Source organism: Mastacembelus armatus, chromosome 15 (assembly GCF_900324485.2).
Source record: "Mastacembelus armatus chromosome 15, fMasArm1.2, whole genome shotgun sequence".
Taxonomy (NCBI): domain Eukaryota; kingdom Metazoa; phylum Chordata; class Actinopteri; order Synbranchiformes; family Mastacembelidae; genus Mastacembelus; species Mastacembelus armatus.
This window is the reverse complement of record NC_046647.1, coordinates 7,118,476-7,139,166: the sequence shown is the minus strand read 5'-3', so window position 1 is coordinate 7,139,166 and position 20,691 is coordinate 7,118,476. Positions and strand designations below refer to the sequence as shown.

General features: G+C 40.8%; 1 protein-coding gene across 1 annotated transcript; it reads left to right on the top strand.

Annotated features, from left to right (window-relative positions):
• Window positions 1-1,852: 1,852 nt before the first annotated feature.
• ret (ret proto-oncogene receptor tyrosine kinase) lies at window positions 1,853-18,881 on the top strand. Its single transcript, XM_026309577.1, has 19 exons — window positions 1,853-2,072; window positions 11,105-11,350; window positions 11,604-11,897; window positions 12,281-12,519; window positions 12,626-12,821; window positions 12,907-13,106; window positions 13,741-14,023; window positions 14,212-14,346; window positions 14,809-14,919; window positions 15,030-15,143; window positions 15,289-15,533; window positions 15,634-15,781; window positions 15,897-16,004; window positions 16,089-16,303; window positions 16,659-16,781; window positions 16,873-16,943; window positions 17,472-17,609; window positions 17,766-17,865; window positions 18,493-18,881. The coding sequence occupies exons 1-19, from the start codon at window positions 2,012-2,014 to the stop codon at window positions 18,670-18,672; spliced, it is 3,207 nt and encodes a 1,068-aa protein (XP_026165362.1). The 5' UTR covers window positions 1,853-2,011; the 3' UTR covers window positions 18,673-18,881.
• The last annotated feature ends 1,810 nt before the right edge of the window (window positions 18,882-20,691 follow it).

Here is a 20,691-nt window from a genome sequence, read left to right as displayed (position 1 = left end):
CACAAAGCTACTTACTCAGGGAACAGGGTTTCATATTCAGAGTGTCATATTTTCACCTGGTTGACAGAGATTTATGTATTTTTGAAGAAAGTATATATGGACAGTATTAAACTCAGATCGGTGCGCTCTCCGCAGCAGGTCAGGTGGTGTGTACATCATGAAATGGCCATCTAGTTAATGAAATGAAATAGCATCATGCTCTTCTTCCAGGACGAAATCATATTAAACACTCCTCAGAAGCCATAACAACATTAATGGTGTAGTGGTTTTGGTAATTGTCTTACGAGCAAAAGTTGTTTGAATCCCAGTCGGTGCAGTCTACCTTCCTGGACATTGTGCCAACAATGACGAGGCATAGCTGCACAGAGAATTAAAGATACACTGTGTGTATTCATGCATAAGGCTAAGTAGCATTGTATTTAAGTATCAGCATTTAGCTGACTCATCCAAAATAACTAACAGGAACTGCAGCAGCATGATGAGAACAAACCTTCAACATCAACATCACAAGCAGCTGATAATAAAAATCAGAAGTGTCAAAGAATATAAAGACTCTGGAGGTGATGGGTTTTCAGCTTTCAGTTCAGTTTCTGATGCCCCCATGCTAGTGGGTAAGTGCTTTAGATTTGTTGTCATAAGATACCAATGTGGTTCCTCAGTCCACATTTCCTTGTCTTCATTGATTGGTTATTGAGCATATGTCTCAGGATACCTATAGTCTGTCATATGGAAACTTTATCCCAGATACAATGTTCTCCTGAAGCCTGCTCGGCTTCTCACACTGGGTAATGATCCCTTGAGGTGTAAGTGAACAAGAGTACAGATGATTTTTTTGAACATTAAAGCAGTGATAACTGCCTGAGACTACTCAACAACAAAATATCAATCAGTCTGGCTTTCATCAGGCTTTCACTTTTCAGTATAACAGCAGGTTCCAAGCCAATATGATTTAATGAATATATAGGTGCAGAAACAAGTATGAACAGACACAATATTTTTTAAATCCACCTTTTTCTTGTTTCTGGCAATAATTTCTGATTATTTAAATGATCTTAAATTATTTAAATGACCTTAAATTCTTTAAGTAGTCCAGAGTTAGACTACTTAAAGAATTTGAACTTTTAAAGACTTGTTGATGCACAGAAAACAATTAGATTATACTAAAGTGGGAGGTGCAAATGTAAGTGCAGTCCTTGTGGTGTTTTTTTCTCAGTTGGTGTAAGTGCTGGAGCTCCTGAGAAGCCCTGCTGTGCCCTTTGCAGCCCAGTGCGCTCCAGTGTTTTTGCAGACGCATTGATTGGAGAGCGATTGGCTGCAGCAGTACATTACTTTGCATCGTCCAGTTACAGAGGGATGCCACACTTTAACGTAGCCTTAGCCCTCGGACACAGTCTCAGACCTGAGAGGGGAAAGGTCCCACAGAGTCTAAGATGGATCTTTATTCAGGCAGGGACCACTGAAATGACGTTTTTTTTAATGTTTGAAGATTTCACTGAAGATTTAGACATAAAATTGTAATGTAAAATTCATATAGAAATAATTATAATGAAGCAGTGATTAAAATGAGCACATCTGGTGGCCTTAAAAACAGCCCCTGTACCTTTAAAATGAGCCATTACGCACTTAATGATAATTGTTAATAATTTCCCCCCGCTGAGTGATAATGAGATGACGGACCTGCTCTTAAATTATGCTCTTAAATTTCCTGTAGATGCTGTGCTGCCTGCTGCTGCGGAAGCAGCGGAGCAGTGAGTAGTGAAGCAGTGAGCCTCCTCCCTCCTCCCCCACCCCGGCCAGACCGCCCAGCAGCAGCAGCCAGCGGAGCCGCGCACAGCAGCGCGTCTATGGGACACTGAGGACTTCATCTGCGCACACAGGGCGCACACTGGTTTACACCGCGCCTTTGTTTATTTCATCGCTTTTAATTTATTTTTTTTATTATTCTGCGCCCAAAGGAACTTTTTTTTGAATCACGCTTTCATTCAGAAACTTTCACCTATGGTTTGCGAATATGGGGCCAAGTTGTGGTTTCTCTCCGAGAAACATTATTGTGGTGCTGCTGCTGTTGAAGGGTAAGGTTCATCCTCTATTTTATTGTTAGACTCGGAGCTCAAGGTGCAGCAGGAACCAGTTTTAAATATATGTTGCTTTGATGTATCTAATTGTATACTGGCTTAAAAAGATAAGGATGGTTTTGTAAAATGACATAGTCCAAACTGGTGGGTTTCCTCTGCTCTGTTTGAAACATTAGTTTTGAATTTGAAAGCATTTTTATACTTTATGCATTTTCATCTTCTCTTGCTCTTCTGTCAGTCAGAAAGGGATGTGCTTTAAATTCACAAAATTTATAAGACCGGAATGAATTATTTCTGAGTTGCTGCCAAACAGACCTAGTGAACCTGAAGCCTAGAGGTCAACTCAAAAATATACACGTATTTAGCTGCACACAGTGTTAAACATGATTTGTTAAAATTGCAATATTTTGTATGCAGAGTGCGTTGCAAGGCTTTTCCAAGACAAAATGGCACGAACACAATGCCAGCACTGTTTCACAGAAGAAAGTGATACTTGCATTGTTTTGCCGGTTGTTATGCATGGTATGGCACATTGAGACTTAGAGTCAAATGAATACAGCCATATATCATAATATTATAATCCCATTCACAATCCCACAGCCCAACTGTACCAACACTGACCTCCCATGCAGTCTATATTTAAAGTGTCTCTCATAGCTCAGGAGTGTGCAGATCTCAGCGTGCGGCATGTATGTCAAACGTGATGCTTGGACAAATATAGGCCATTGTGTGGAATTCCTGAATTTGTTTTTGAATTTTAACAGAGGGTGTCATCACAGCTTGCATCAGCTGGAGTGCAAAATGATGATTATCATCACAATATTTTAACGGAATTGAGATGTGGAAAAGATACTAAGTTTCATGTGGATGGTCAGTGATATTTCATGCCTGCAAAAGTGGGCTTATCAATAAACTACGTAATCGCCCAGGGGAGCACTTTTCTGCAGAGTTGTTAAAATGATTCATGATTTTTAATGTTCTTTAATCATTTTTCATAGTGGCAGTCAGTGGAGGTCGCAGCACACAGAGGCTGAAAGAAATAGATTCACATCACATGTACAGTAGGTAGATGTGATGCTCCTATCACACACCTTACGCACATTAACATCTCAGTTCTGTTTTACTCCACATCACTGAAGCAGGCATTTCACCTGATATTTATAGATGAACGCAGTTGGTCTAGTTTGATTTCATACGCCAAGGACATGATGGTAATTAAATAAGTGTTGAAATCCTCACCCTACATTGAATGCGTCACCCATCACCTGCCTGCTTATTGCAACAAAAGACCTACACTTGTTCAGTGAGGAGGAGAAGCAAGCTCCAGGCAGGTGTGCAGCAGCTGCTCCTATCGCTGGGCAAACACTGGCTGTTTGTTTTCTTTAGGAAAATATCGTCTGTTATACAAGTGTACACACCGGTCAGATTGCAGGTCGGACGGTAACTGCCCGCAAAAATGACACATCAGATTGATTTTGCTCTTATATGTTGAAGCTGATGATTTTGTCTCACTTTTGGAGGATGCTCTGACCAGTGACGCCCTTAACTGTGTATCTGTTCCTGCTGCACGATCAGGTTTTGAATAACCAAAGCGTGTCAGTGCTCATATGCTTGGTAATGTAATGTGCTGCATGTGATGCATGTTTTGTATCACCTAACCTCTAATGTGAATTTTCATTACAAATCATGCGCTATAGGAACGGTTGCATTAATTGTTTAGGTTGTAGAAAACAAAAGTTTCAGGAGTGTGTGTCTGGGGACACACATTGTCACTGTCTGAGGTTACAAGTCATTTAATGTTTCTTGCTGAGGTAATCAAACAAAGGATATTGACAATCAGCGCTAAGTGTAAGAGCAATCAGCATTTTTAAATGTGACTGCGACATCACCCTGCACTTACAAGTCGAGTTAAGTAGAAGAAGTGAATGAGTTCAACGCCTAAATTAAACTGGATTGAGAGCTGGCTCCTGCAGTTTGGATGCAAGAATATTTTTGAGCAGCCGCATAAGACCCGAGGCACTGTTTAGTCTTTGCTCTGTTTGGATTTAGAGCATGGTCAAACTGCATCTGATTCATTGAATTTATTTAAATGAATGCCAGCTGATGGTTAGAGTAGCTTAGAGAGCTGATCAAGGCCTTCAGAACAAGTTGCCAGGTGTGCCGAGGTAAATCAAACATTTAGAGTTCAAAGTCAGTTAGTAGTTGGTGAAAGCCTTTATCGAAATTTACCGAATCCTCCTAACAGACAGCTCTGTGTAATCCATCACTTCCACAGCAGAAACCATAGATGTTTTCACATAAAAGCATTGATCCGTTTATCTTCCACCATGCCCTTGCTGCTCTATCTTTGACCTTCTTTGCTCCCTGATCTTTAAACTTTTACCAAGTGGCAATCCTCACTGATGACCCCGCCATCCCTTAGGCAGCCATGTTTGCAGCCTCTCTGCTCTGCCTCCCCTTTGCATTAGAACAATTATTTTCATCAGCATCTTTTGCTTTTGAGAAAAAACAGACCAATAAATCTGATTTGATACTTGCTGCTATTTGATTTAGTTACTCATTACATTATATGAGTTCAGTAAAGCTTCTGTCTCGTGTTGCCTATGGATACATTATAAATCTTTTCAAATGTCCACTATTGCTGTCACTACATTTCTTTTAGTGTAATTGGAAAACACTGTAGTACAAGTTGTTTACTGCAGAGTTTATTTTTTATATTGAACATTGTAGAAACTGCAGTGCTTTTCTTTTGGTATTAAGAAGGAAAAACTGAGTGTTTCTGTGACTGCCTGTCAAAGCTGTTACTAGTAAGAGAGTCAAACATCGATGTTAATGGCAGGAATGTAGTTTTTGGCATTGACTTTTTTCAAGTTTATTGTTTTTATTTATTTGTTTATTTATTTTTGCATATGACATGTTTTACCATATGATACAAAACCACAAGCATGTGGCCTCAGTGTTCCTCCACGCATCTCGCCAACTCTCCCAGCCCCTGAAAGTCCCAAATTCTAAAAGATCTGCCCTCAACCCCATCTCAAAGAACTCCAAATTAAATAAATTAAATGAATGAAATTAAACAGACATTACTTAGTACACATGCTGTCTACCACAAATGCAGCTGATACCTACATTTAGGTTTTCAAGCTTTACCAGAATCAGCGCAGTGATGCAGCAGTTTCAGCCTTTTAACGTTGACCTTTTGAGGTTTCTGCTTGTCCTTTTGCCAACTTGTCCAATTATTTAATACCAAATTGTTGCCAAAAATGCAACATCCTATTAAGTTTTAAACTAAACTGGGTCAGCATTTTTTTAAAACATGATGGGTCACTGTCCAGTTTATTTTTATGATTATATTTATGTTAGTATTATTATTGCAGAGAGTCCCAACCTTAACTCTGGACTGTTGCTTCTGCTGTAGCTGGTAGTTGCATGGATGCTGCTCCTACCTGTCAAAGCTCCTTTCCTCATCCTCTAGTCAGTTCAGGGTCACCCTTCCCTCTCACGCATGGGTAGAATTGAATTTGTTGTGGTGAAAGGACAAGGAGACGTTGATTGAAATATCGCCCTTGGGGCATTTAGTCCTCTTGTTTCACATGGGTCTTCACAAGTTATTTTCCAGTTGCCTGGCGGTGCGCGCTGTGCTGGACACATCATTTACAACAACACACAAAACAAAGCTAAGTCATTTGAACACACAGTCTGTGTGATACTGGACAGTAGAATGGAGTGAAGGTACTATTTACTAAGTTTAACCCTGAATATCTATTTTTATTGCAATTGCTCTAAACAAACCAAACCATTATAGGGAAAATGTAGCAGTTCAAAATTTAAACCTGATATCCCATAAACCCTGTTTCACTATATGATGTTGCCCCTCCTCCACCAGCCCCACCCCGGCATCCCTCTGTGTCCATTTATTTGATCCTTCAGTTTACTGAAGTGGGTAAACATGTTGGAAATTATTTTTCCACTGCCTTGCACCTCCGGCCAGTGCCAGAAACTCTGAAAGCTTCACTTCCATTTGTGCTGGAAGATCAGCACTGTCCGATCTCTGCCATAAAGCAACATCCCTCCCTCTGTTTCCACAATGTCATCCATCAGCTTCACTGTGAAACCTGATGTGATCACACACAATGTAACAAACACTCAGAGAATAACAGTACATATAGTCACTATATCATCCAGAAATGGACCTTTTAGTGTAGCTATTAATATCTCAGAATGAATAAGATACAAAAGAAGTAAAGTGCCAACTGGAGAGTCCCACAGTTAAGACATTCATGGGTCATGAACAAATCCTGGCGAATTAAATGATCTCCTGCCTTTTTATCAGGCGTAATTAGTCCATTATTTTAATAGTAACTGTGATGATCAGCCTCAGTTGTTGTCATGCTAAGCTGTGATGATGGATATGAAACCTGCTAAACGCCAATGCTGTGAGCATATTTGCAAGCTGAGATTAGTATTTCACACCATTGTGCCCAAGTACAGCGTCAGAGCTGCCAGTACAGCTGTAGACTCTGGTTTCGACGTTACAGTCTCCTTGTGCGTGCAGAGTGAACCCAAAGATGCTCACACTGGATTAGGTTTTAATCTTGTCAAGCTGAGAAGAGTCTGTTTTCTCTTGGTAATGGCTCGTTGGTAGGATACGCTCTTTATTTGGATGCTGTTATTTGGAGCAAATGTTATAAGGTTTGTTCCATAAGCTCTTGATTCTTAAAGCTAAACATCAACAAAGTCTGTAGAAATGAACTTTTTACACACATGCAAATAGGTTTGCTTTATTTTACCACAGTTACAGCCTTTGTCTGCTTCTGTGTATGTCAGTTGCTCTGACAATGACAGTGTTGTTTCATCAAAGCAGTCTAATGAGTATAGCAAAACTGGATCTCTCAGGATCTCTCTCTGGATGTACCACGTGTTCAATATTTGATGGCACTGTCACCCCCAGAGGAATGCTTAAAGTGAATTTGTACTTGTAGCTAAGCCCTAAGGAGATTGTCTATTAGATTTCTCAATGACTGATGAACATGTTACATTGAATCTTAGCTCTTGTATTCTCCTAAGGCTAGCTGGATTACATTATGGGGTAATTGATTATTATGTTACGGTATGCATCAAGCTAAAATGAATAATATACCTGCAGCCCCACTGCCTTCCCCAAACTGAGATCAGATACCATCTGATTCTGATGAAAAGTTTGATGACTGTGTCATCATGCCAGGAAACGACTTCCTTTCCTCATTATACCTCATTGTTTAGAGACTGAAAGCACCACTACCAGGGCTATATTAAATCCAGGGTCTGTATATAGTGTGATATGACAAAGCAGCTGTGCAAACTGGCACAGGAAACCAAGAGGGAGAGATTTCAGGGCATTATGATAAATAATAGCTTTCATGAGTGGAATTATTCCTCAGTATGCTTATTAGTTAATTGAATCCTTGAAGAAAACATTCCCATAACAGTTGCATCTTTGGAAGCAGAGTAATCTTGATAGGTTTCAGAGTGATTATAATTTTTATTGTATTTATATTACCGTGATATAACTGAGTGGAATGCTCCTTAATGCTGCAGGCTATAGCTGCTTTGGAACAGATAATGGATTATTTGAAAATGTGGCTATTGATGGAGCAAATCGTAGAGCTGAGTGTGAAATTAAACCCATACAGTAGGTGTACTGTTTCTGTGGCCATGCAGGCAAGCGGGTCTATATTATGCACAGCAGAGATGATTGCACATATGCAGCCATCAGCCTTTTTCCCTGGCTGTGTCATCAGTGGAAAACAATCAGTATCACTGTTGATTAGTACGGTTATTGATTAGACTGCTGCCAGATACACGGCCATCCCAATGGGTCGTTACCAGGGACTGCTGCAGTGCCTGTTGACCTTGGGAAGCAGAGGGCACAGGGCTGAACTCTCACAGCAGGACACTCAGTGTGTGGACAAGATTAGTGAGGGAACAAATCATACAGCAGCCGGGCCAGGCCGCTTGTCCTCATCTGCCATGCTCCTGACGAAGATGCTCAGTCAGGACATCAGAGTGGGAGATCTGCATTTTGTTTCACTGAGGCTTCCACAGAAGGAGATTAGTAAGCTTGGGGGTTACCTACTCGAGCACATGAGCTCATAGCTACTAAATCTATCAACTGAAGCATGCATTGAGCTAATTGAGTTCCCGTCTTTGTCTGGGACGATGAACAAGGTGTCCCACCCCATCGGCTCTGACCAGTCCTAGACATGATGTGCTCTGTGGCTGACTGAACAAACAGATTTTGTGATAAGCTCTTGTCCCTTTTGTCCTTTGCAGTTAAAATATGAGACAAAATACACACAGGTCATAATTAACTCAAGGAAACTCCAATCATCAGTAGACATACTGTAGACAGAAAAGAGATATTCAGCTTTGAATATGTTCAATTTCACTATCCATTCAACAGTACATGATGTCTTTTGTTAACATGGATTGCTACAAGAGTCGTCCTGTTCAAACACTGGCTGTGTTTGCAAAATGATTTCCTCTAGCTTTTGAAGGAATGACTGTATGTGGCAGCTCAGCATCACTTTTAGTGATGTGTGAAGACTGTAAAAGTTCTGCCTGTGATGTTTACACAGTTGGCAGGTCAGGGCTGTTCCAAAAACAGCTTGTTGTCCATCTGTGTGTCAAAACCTGAAAAGAACATATTTCAGTGTTTCTAAGCTGTAGGAGTAAAACAAAACGTGTACTGCAGCTTTTATTTTTAAAATCATTATCCATGCATGGTGATAACAGGGGAAATCACATTACAGTATGTATTTCCATCATTCTTGTGCATCATTTAGGGAAGGTAATGAGTCAGGGTTTGGAAAATCGTCATCATGGCTTCACAGACCAAAGATGCCATTTGCTAAGAGAGGCCTGCTTGAGCCATTCAATTAATTAGTTTTGATATAAACTGCTTGCTTTCTGTTGGCTTCAGTCCTGGAAAGAAATTGAATTTTGAATGATATAAACGAATTGTGTTGCAGGGGGTCCAGCCACCATGGCTTGGAGCCAAGGCCAGCGTTCATTAATGCGTTCAGCCCACACTTCTTAACACGTTGGACCCACCAGTTTTTTTGTAGACCTGCTGTCATCGTCTTTGTTTGATTGATGATGGTGCCATGTGTAAAGCTTTAGGTTAAATTCATTTACTTCATTTGTCTAATAAAGATCTGTAGAATGAAGTTTTCTAGCTTGTTAAAATACAAATGAATTCAGCATATTTAATATCTTTTCAACTTTGTGGAGACATTAGTGTAATAACTTATTTTAATAAGGAGCAGTTTTTCACTGAGAGCTCTGGTGCTGTGTCGGTGTGATAATGGCTCCCTCTAATGGTCATTGGGGGCCAACAGATGGAGACCAATTATAGAAACCATAAATTTCACTTTTCCCATAAAAATCATCATATTCTGTGTGATTTTGTGCTTGTAACTCCCTCTGCTGTCTTTATTGAAAATACCTTGACTGAATGTGTTGCTGAGAGTCAGGAACATATGTGGCCACCTATGCTGATGTAATTTGTCTCTGTTTCCCATGGACTCATAACACTCTCCTATATTATTAGATTTGAAGAAGTACAAAGTTTCAAGCTCAAGGATACAAGGTATCATTGAAAAAACAACCTTAGTCTCTCCCTAAATCCAGTAAAAATAAAACATCAGTAGATTTAATATTAAAAGCACTTTCCAGACGTTTTGCTAGATAACACACCAGATTCACTTTGGGTGATGTCCCGTAATATGTAACCCAGGACTGAAACAACCAGAACCAAATCATTTAATCTAATTTTAATTGTGGATAAATCTCATATCCAGCAGGGCAAATGATTTGTTTCTGAAGTTTCTCAAAAATAATATTTATTATAAAAACACTGTAAATGAAAATTCTTATATTTTATCATTATTTTTCTTCTTCGTTCTCTTCCCCCAGTTTGATTGTACTGATGCGTAAAATAAAGAAAAATACACATACAAGGAAAATATTTCGGGTGGCTGACATAAACCTAGGAGTTTTGTCGAATCTAATCAAAATAAGGCCTCAATACAATTTCCATTTTTCTAATTTGTTTTCAATAGATGGGAAATCATTCACAAAATGTTGGATGTCATGGAAGTGACTCCCATTATCCAGCAGGATGAACAAACAGGTGGCCTGCTGTTTGTTTTTGTCTCAGGAACACATTTAATTAAAAGGGCTGCAGCCTCCCTGAGTATCTTCATCTCCATCCTTCAGGAAGGACAGCCACATTTTATCCATCAGCTCGGCCTCCTGTCATCCAAGCCTCGCAAAATTAAATCAATGTCTGAAACCAGAGCTGAGGCTTCAACTGCACCAACAGAAATAGAAAACCTAGTTTTGCTGTCTGCTAATGACATTAGTACATTCCCTAAATGGTCGCCTACCGTCGTCAAAGAGGAACATAACAGGGATATAATTACAGAAGGAACACTCCTCTCCATTTTCCTGTAAAACATACAGCCTGCTACAGCTCTTTATGGATTACCCCCAACACACACATGCATGGGCTACATACACATCCCATGCTCCCCTCTGGCAGGTAATGATTCATTTCTCCTCTATATCATGTTATCCCTTGTAATTAAACTTCTCAAGGTGAACACAAGGAGAATCGGAAACCACGTTATTGACCAGATGAGAAATTCATTAAAAGAGCTGCCTACGTGTCATTCGAGCCCTCCTTTCAATTTCCGCTAGAAGACAGATGAAAGATGTATCAGAGGAGAAAGAAACTGAACCTGTCATATTTCATGTATGTGTTAATTTAGATTCGGTGGACAGCATTATCAGAGGGCATTGTTGCCACAGTTAAATATCCAGAAAGCGATGTCTGATAGCTGCTGTTATCCTGCTCTGTAATAAGTCCCAGCAGCTGTGTCAGGCCTTATTTTTCAGTTATCAGTGTGTTTCCTTAAAGGGAATATAACTGATTTCCCATTATTTATGGGGCTGCCTATTTTTAAACATCTGTCCTCTTTGTGCAGTCGTGACAGGGCTGTACTTCCCCCAGAATGAATACACTGAGACTGTGTACATTGGCCAGCCGGCAGGCACGCCGATCCTCCAGGTCCAAGCTATGCTGGACAGCAACTCTGAGCGGCCACATTTCTACCTGTGTGGGCCCATCTCTTACAGACGCCCGTCGTACAGCTCCTGGTTCCACTTGGACATCAACACTGGAATTTTGTCCTTAAACAAAACCCTGGATGAGAGCGATTTCACCTTGTCAAGTGAGTCTGGTGCAAGTATTTGTCATGGTGATGTACATCCCCACTTCAGTGCCAGAGGCCCTGCACATATGAATATAAATTAGTTTCTTGATGTTTATTCTCTTTTAATGCCACAAATTCTTTGGCTCTGTGCTCAGGTTTCTGCCTTCAGGATGATAATGTGATTGCATGCATGCATGCAAAAAAAAAAACCATTGTCTGTGATTAAAATGCCTCTTTTTTTTTTTTTTGTTTTGACCATGCATCTAATCAGATCAACATCCATGGTCTGTGAAAAAGTTGCTCCTGCATGCCATGGTTTTACCAAACGCCTCCAAGAAGTCCCAGTGCATCAACAGAAACTCCCTTCGGATCACCCTGGACTTTGTCAACGCCACATTGCCCACGTGTGCTCAGACAGACATGAAGGAGCTATGCTTCCCGCACAGAGACACCTCCAACCCCCACATCATGGAAAACAGGTTCCCAGGGCCCCTGCGACAACTCCGACGTCTCACCAGGCTCAACGTCTGCCCCAACTACACCATCACGTACAGTGTGGAGTCAGGTTGGACACATTTGAAATAAGAAATAACACGTTTTTGATTTTACAACTGGAAAGTGGAAATCATTGGCCATAAAAGTGTTTAATTCAATACTCTCAGGAGTTTCAGTACATGTTACGTGGTTCTGGTGTGACCAGCAGCTGATGGTGGCTGTTCACTGGCATTAGCAAACTTTAGACACAGTGCTAAATAACACACTTTATGTTGAGTCGCTGACTGCATGACTCTGTTCCACTTGTGTTTCTTTTACACCATTATTGTCATTATAGCCATACGGGCCCAGTGTTCAGTCAGAGGTGATGTGGTCATGCTTTAAATCTCACCCAAACCATCTCTGACCTGTGGCTGTGGGCACACGTGATTAGTGTGGTTCATTTGTTTACAGATACCCCAGCACCATTTGCTGTAGATGATAACACAACAGAGCTGGTGGTGACTGCTCCGCTGGACCGAGAAGAGCGTGAACGTTACAGACTCCTGCTGGTTTGCACAGTCCGAACAGAAACGGTCATCACCAAGGTGGAGACCTCACTGGACGTTTTTGTCAACGATGAGGATGATAACGCACCGTATGTGAATGGAACAGATACAGCGAATATTATCATCAGCTTCAATCGAACAAAAGTGAGAAGACTAATGTAACACTGGTCTGATCAGTTTTGGTTGCTTTGCAAACATAATGCTGGCTAACTCTAATTCATTTCATGTCTTCATTTTTCCTTTTTTACAGGGTGGTTCTTTTGGAAACTTGTTTGTGTTTGACAGGGACCTAACCCCTATCTATCCCATAGACCAGAGTCACAATAAATATGTGGGAACCTTGCGCAGCAGTGACCCATGGATAAAGGAAACGTTTGACATAAGAGGCACCTTCAGTGAAAAGATAGCTGCTCATGGTGGCATTCGACAGACTGTTCACAACTACCGTGAGTAATCCACGTGCCATTAAACCTATTCTGTTTTGTGTGAACGGTGAAGGTACACTCTTCATGTTTTGCTCCTTGATTTTAGAGCTGGTCCTGAAGAGGAATCTGTATGTGACTGAGAATTCCACTGTGCAGCTGGACTACCTGGTCAATGACACCACCTATCCTGGTCTAGAAGGGACAGTGTTGCTGCACTTTAATGTCACCATCTTGCCGGTCCACATCCATTTTTCCAACATCACACATATGTTCACACTGTCACGCAGATCTTCTGTTTATGCACAGGTACTTACTACAGGCCTTCTTACCACACAAATTCATGAATTCCTGTTTGGTCTGCAGCTGTCTTAAAGAATAGAAGGTTTTTTCAAGTCAGTCATAAGCACTGTTCACACAGAACATATGATTTTTTTTGTCATTGGGGTGCAGTTGTACAGAGTCACAGGTATGGATCCAGAAATGTTTATCTTGTAGTCTGGGTCTTCGCTGAGGTGGGTCTTTGGAGCAAAATTCACAGTTTTCATTACATTTTTTTGTGACCCAAAGGGTTTAACTGTAACATAATGATTTTTTATATTTTTTTTATTCTATATATCTTTTATATATTTGATTACATCAATGACTAAACACTGATACTGATGTATATGTAAGTGCCATACTAAGTAATTCATGATAACATAAAAACTGCTTGACATTTTTTAAGGACTTCAGGTTTAGGTATTTTAGTAACTCACTCACTTGGACGAAAAAGTCTGATTTCTGTGTGTTAATTTCTGTACAGTGATTACTGAAGTGCAAAATGCATCAAAAGTCTGATGCTGCAATCATTCAATGCTCCAATAAGAGATACAAGCTTTAATTCTAATGTTACTGCTGTTTAAACGTTAGATTTAGACTCTCCTCTTCCATTTCCTCTAAGGTCGGCAGAGTCTGTCTGGAACACTGCCAGCAGTTCGATGGCTTCAGTGTCACATACCGGCTCGAGGTGCCAGATAAGAACGTGTCTGCTGATGTGCAGTCCTGTTACACAGCCATAAGCATCACCCAGGCCCCTGACGAGATGTGGGGACTGCTCTATGTGAATGACTCGGCCGCTCTGCACGGGCCTGAGTGCCAGAGCCTGCAGTACCTTGTTGTAGCTAAGGAGGAGCACACAAAACTGCAGACCAACACACAAATTCACATCCTGCTAGATGGTGAAGGTGAGACTATGTCAGCCAGCGTCCACTCTCACTAGGTTTTAAAAAGAAAGTTGGTTTAATTATTCACATCATAAACTCCTCTGTAAATACTATTTTCATGCTTAGAGGCAAAAGATCTTATTTCTGTTCTGTGGAAACAGTGATTTTCAAAATTTGGTTGGGTGTGTTTCTTGCTCTGTTGTACAAAGGAAACAAGAAGGCCGGTAAGGAGAGCCAGCCGTTCCAGTCCTGTGCCATGAACAAACAGCAAGGAGAGTGTGAGTCTGTCCGAGGCCTGGGGGCGACTACAGGGAGATGCCAGTGGAGGCAAGGCACAGAGAAAGGTACATTTAATTTAATTTCAACACTTATCAACAAATAAAAGCCGTGTTTTTTTCACCAAATCACTTCCACATAAATTATAAGACCTTGAAGTAATATAACTAGAACCAAATGTTTCCCAGAGCGGTGTTTATGGAACAAATTAAATACTCAGATCCAGCATGTGTACCTTTTTCAGTTAGCTCCTTTTTTCAACAGGAAACAACAAGAATCGTGAAAAATGTGGTATTGATTTCGATAAACACAGGCCCTAACAGCACCATATGCTGGCTAGGGCAAATCACTATGGTGATGTCTTGCTGATGACCTTTTTACAGATGTCAAGATAATTAGTCAGGCCTATCAAACTTCAGAAATTGTGCTTTTTGACAATAAAATGTATGCACTTTTAGCACAATTTCTGTATGTGCATGTTGTTTCCCATCTGGTTATGTTTTCTGTTCTCTTGTGTGTTCAAATTTCAGGAATATCTGAAAATTACTCAACATGCTCCCCTGACCTGCGGACATGCCCCGATGGCTTTTGTGATGCAGTGGAAAGCAAAGACATATCAATATGCCCTCAAGATTGTACAAGTAAGAAACACGCTACTCATTTTCTGTACTAGTTCAAAGCTGTAACATACAAATCTGCAAATAAGACCATTTTTACTGTTCCTGTGTTCACGTTTTCTTTGTGTCTGAAGCTCAAACTGTTATTGGAGGTCATGAGCGGGGCTTGAGGAATGGGATCAAGGCTTGCTATGGAACCTGCTACTGCTATGCTGAGAAGTGCTTTTGTGAGAAGGTAGATGTTGAAGGTGAGTTGGCATGAATCACACAAAACTGTCAGTAATAAAGTGAGATACTGTCTCCAGATGGTCCTACATCATGTCATCTCAAGAATGAACCAGAAACCAGTCACTGCTCCCCTGAAAAATGATTGTGCAACGTCCTCTCCTACAGAGGTGATATGTGACGACATGTGTAAGACCATCATTGCCACGGCTCTGCTCCTCTCCTTCGTCATCTCCATCCTCTTGTCCTCGTACTTCATCCACCGGTACCACAAAAACTCACCCAAGCCTCCGATCGCCTCTGCTGAGATGACTTTCCGCAGGCCAGCTCAGGCCTATCCCATCAGCTTCCCTGCAAACAACGTACGCCGGGGCTCACAGGAATCCATCGAGACTGAACCCTTTAAAATCCCTGTGAGCTGCTGCTTTCAGCCTGTCACACACTTCCTCTTTCTTCTGTATTATACATGAAACCATTTGAGAACTCAGAAATGTCAATCTGTTGTTTCAACAGGAAGATCCAAAATGGGAGTTTCCTCGTAAAAACCTTGTACTTGGCAAGACTTTAGGAGAAGGAGAGTTCGGGAAGGTTGTCAAGGCGACGGCTTTCAGGCTGAAAGGAAAAGCAGGTTACACCACTGTTGCTGTGAAAATGCTTAAAGGTAAGACAATCCAGGCAAAGGCCAGACAAGCCTGGAAATAATGATGATGTATGAGGAGTGAATTTTTGAAGAGATTAATGGATTCATCATTACAATCCTCACTCTTCCTCCACAGAAAACGCCTCGCACAGTGAGCTGCGTGACCTGCTGTCAGAATTTACTCTACTGAAGCAAGTCAACCATCCACATGTCATAAAGATGTATGGCGCCTGCAGCCAGGACGGTAAGACCTCAACCTGCTGCTGTCCTCTCTCTCAGGGCCGTGTGTGCTGCACATGGAGTCTAAGTGCTGTATTCCTCTGAATAGGTCCATTGTATCTTATTGTGGAGTACGCCAAGTATGGGTCACTCCGTAACTTCCTGCGTGAGAGTCGGAAAGTTGGCCCCAGCTACATGGGCAGAGAGGCCAACCGAAACTCCAGCTACCTGGAAAACCCAGATGACAGGGCGCTCACCATGGGTGACCTGATCTCCTTTGCATGGCAGATCTCCAGAGGCATGCAGTACCTGGCTGAAATGAAGGTATTTGTCAAACAAGAAATATGACCTCATTTTCTGAAGAAAAAACACAGAAAACAGAACAGTACAGTGATTGGGCTTGTTACTGAAAGTTTACAGTGGAAACATTTGAACAGGATCAGATAAGGTTGTAGTTGAAATATAACTTTGTAACATCAGGTCCAGTAGAAGTGTAAGGGCTGAAAATAGTTATTTTTGTTAAATATTAGTTTAGATTCAAGTGCCATTTGAGGAGGAAGAGCTGAACGTAAATGTTGGTTAAGAAGTCATCAATGAATGTAGTTGAAATGTTGTCATGGTGAAATGAATTTCAGTATCATGTGGTAAGACACTTTAACTGAGCATTTTGGTCCAACAGCTTGTTCACAGGGACCTGGCAGCACGAAATGTCCTTGTAGCTGAAGGACGGAAGATGAAGATCTCAGACTTTGGCCTTTCCAGAGACGTGTATGAAGAAGACTCTTATGTTAAGAGGAGCAAGGTAAAGCATGGAATAAGAAAACGGTTCACTTTTGTGTATTCTCACAGCAATCTTTTAAATATATATATTTTTTTATTTGTCTGTTTTCCAGGGCCGTATACCTGTTAAATGGATGGCAATAGAGTCTTTGTTTGATCATATTTACACAACACAAAGTGACGTGTGAGTATAATCATCATCTAATGAGAATAGTCTGACCTATTGGAAAATATTAATATATGCTTTATTGTTGAAAGGTGGATGAGAACATTGACACCAGCATTTTTACCAACATGAAGCTTCAGCTAAAGATGCTTAGCTTTTTGCTTAGCGTAGACACTAGAAATAGGGGGAAGCACATATGCCAACTCTGTTCCTTGCAACAAAATCAGCTTACCAGAAGAAGAAGAAATAGTTCACTGTATAACACTGTGTTTCAAACTTTTTGTATGGATTCAAGCAGCTAAAACACAATGTGTGAATGAATGAACATTGGAGGTGCACCTTCAGACTGTCTGGCTGTCTTCAGTCTTTATGCTAAGCTAAGCTAACTGGCTCCAGGCTGCACCAGACAGATATATCGATCTGTGGTGGTATTGATCTTCCCATTCAGCTCTCTACAAGAAAAGCAAATAGGATTAGTTCCCAAATTGTCCTTTAAGCAGACGCACAGGTTAAACTATTCTAATGAGCTCTCATGTTCTCTTCCAGCTGGTCCTTTGGTGTACTGTTGTGGGAGATAGTGACACTAGGAGGAAATCCATACCCAGGTATCGCTCCTGAACGCCTCTTTAACCTCCTTAAGACTGGCTACAGGATGGAGAGACCAGAGAACTGCTCTGAGGAAATGTGAGCTCCACTCTGTTACTCTACATGTCCTCATTTCTGCTGAGTGCTGCAGCTCCCCTTCCACCACATTTAGATGTAGTCAGTTGTGGAAAATAGCTCTGTTGGGAGGATTAAATCATTCTTATATAGGGCACTGTGAAACCTTTTCCCCTGCAGGTATAACCTCATGCTTCGATGCTGGAAACAAGAACCAGACAAGAGGCCGACATTCTCAGACATCAGCAAAGAACTGGAAAAGATGATGGTGAAAAGTCGGGTATGGTGAAGCTATACAGTACATTATAATAAGTTACTCATATTCCTCCACAGGAAAGAAACGAGTGGAGGTTATTAGTCAGACTCTTTCAGTGCTTTACTGCTTCTGACAGATCTTTGGTGGTGCTCTGTGGAAATCTGATAGTAGTTAGAGCTCTCCATTGGGTTTGTATTGAGCCAATAAGCTGCATATCATTTCTGCTGGGCAACATGTACCATTGGCTTTCTGTTTAGAGTCACATACACACAGACAGATGCTGTGCCTGCTTCACTGAACGAGCTGTCGTTCCTCTCAAAAGCTTTGGATACCATAATTAGTGTTTGAAGCACAATTCTAAAATAAGGCCTCGGGCAGCGTAATCACAGAGCATACCAGTCCAGCCCCTGCTGCTGAAGGTTAAATACAGGCACAAGGGAATGCAGCGATCCCCGAGAACAGCACATCAGTTCTTCACTGTTACCAAAAAGAGATAGGCGCCAGGAATGTAATAAAGAGAAGGTTTTTGCACAAATGTCTGCTAGATCTTGCAATCAAGGCATGTGTCTGACCTATAGTACTCTCAGCCTTAGCTTTGTGTCTCCTGTCTTCCTTAATTGGCCTAATCACATCCTCATCTGATCTTGTCAGGATTACCTGGACCTGGCAGCGTCCACGCCAGCCGACGCCTTGCTGTACGACGACGCCCTCTCTGAAGAGGACACACCACTAGTGGACTGTAATAACGCCCCTCTCCCTCGAACCCTTCCCTCCACATGGATTGAAAACAAGCTCTATGGTAGAATCTCCCATGCATTTACTAGATTTTAGCAACAGGACACACAACACAAGCTCTCTTTTTTGGCAAGCTGTGATTGGCTTTTCCGTAGTCAAGTGTGTGTGACTGTGATCTAGGCATGCCTTTTGCTGATTAATGCTGACATATCTCCCATTTCATCGTAAATGAGAGGCTCAGTGAAAAAAGATCTTGTGTCTTGACTCTTCCTGTTTTATTTGGACCTGCTTCTAATGTACATAAATGCCGACCAAAAGTGCTACATTTGTAAATATTGAATATACAGCCTTCATTCTAATTTATATGGCACTGCTCATAGTCGTGCTTCATCTGCATTTTATTTGTATATAGTTCATTTTTTCATTCCATCACATTTCCACTGTCATTTCATTATTTGTTTGCATTGGAAGAAACTGTGTGTAACATTTGAAACAGGTCCTTGCTGAATCAATCACTCAGTGTGGTTTGAAATTCCAGACTGTCTTAAATTTCCTGACTTTCTAATGTATAGTAGCCATTTATCTATTATGATTCTTCAATGTTGAACCGAGAAACAGTAAGGCTTTTGAACGGAGCTCTCAATTGACAGTCACTAAAAATAAAAACCATAATGAAGTAGTTACTTGTTGTTCATTGGCTTTTTTGGAACAGTTACTGGGAGGCAGCAGTAGGTCAAATACAGTGACATAAACATTTTGGCATCGCTACATTATGAAAATGACAGAAAATAATATGTTTATCTTTATGTTATTGTTCAGTTTATCTAGCATGTACAAAGCTATAAAATCTCTGAAAGTCAAATCAGGGCTTGTTTCAGAGACGAGCACTACAGAGTTTGATTTGAGAGCCTTACTGTCTGCACGCTTTTTATCTTTGACTGAGTGCAGAAAAATGATATGTTCTCGTTTTTAGGCATGTCATACCCGAACTGGCCTGAGAAGAGCCCGGTACCGCTCAACAGACATGATGCCACTAATCCAGTCTTTACAAGATATGCCAATGATAGTGTTTATGCAAACTGGATGGCTTTGCCTTCACCCGCAAAAGCTGTGGACAAGCTTGATAGCTAAAGACAAACCAACACTGTAGAAAAGATGACTAATTGGTAGATGTGTATATTTCTATAAGACTGTACATGCACAATCTGATGCTAAAGTTGGTTCCCTTTTATTTCTGTTGCACGGGTATTCACCGTTTAAAACTGGGATGTTTTGCTGCAAAACAGGCTGGATCAACATAGACCATGCTTCATTCAGCTCTCACTATGTTAATTATTACCTCACGGGTCATGTTGGCCAAGTTGTATCACTGCATGACTATTGTACCAGATTGTATGTCAGTGTCAATGTCTTTTAAGTGCCTGTGCCGCTTCAACAATAGCCTCCAATTATAAATATGTGACTGGGAAGATCTTATTCCAGCCTGGGGCTTAAAGGGGACGTCTTTACCATCATCTGTTGTAGACAGATGGGATTGAGTGGACAAAAGCGAAATGCTGAACTTGTTAAGAAAACGTACAATTTTTTTACTTTAGAGGATCGTGTTCCTCAAAATGTCAAAGACCCATTTTGTGTTTCTCCCACAAAATGTTCCAAAACTGTTCTTGCCAAAGAAAGGTAACACAGACATGTTCAGTGAACAGTTTTCTTGCTTTGGTTCTTGTCTTTTTTTTTTACATGAAAAATATCAACTAGCGAGTGCTATTCCAGTGTAAGGACATGAGGCTAAATGTAGATTGTGACCATGTCCCTTGTCAGGCTACGGTTGACTTTTTTTGATTCACTGTAATGGCAATCTTTGTGTAAAAGTATGATTATATAAACTAATGAGTGTTATCATTATGTTATTATTTTATTATGTTCCAATTAATAATAAACCTTAAAAATGTGCAGTATGTTTGTTTACCTCATGTCTCTGACAATAGATAGTGATTACAAAATAGTGATTTTGATAGTGATTTGTGTGAACCACCAAAATTATGTGTGGTGGTTTACAATTTGTAAAATGTATTAATATTATGAATTATTTTTAACATTGTTATTATCAGACAGGAT

Excerpts from the sequence above, each read along its gene's own strand:
- ret (XM_026309577.1), top strand. The coding sequence starts at position 2,012 with ATGGGGCCAAGTTGTGGTTTCTCTCCGAGAAACATTATTGTGGTGCTG. Across the intron at positions 11,351-11,603 it reads GAGCGATTTCACCTTGTCAA|ATCAACATCCATGGTCTGTG; the intron begins GTGAGTCTGGTG and ends GCATCTAATCAG. Across the intron at positions 12,822-12,906 it reads ACAGACTGTTCACAACTACC|AGCTGGTCCTGAAGAGGAAT; the intron begins GTGAGTAATCCA and ends CCTTGATTTTAG.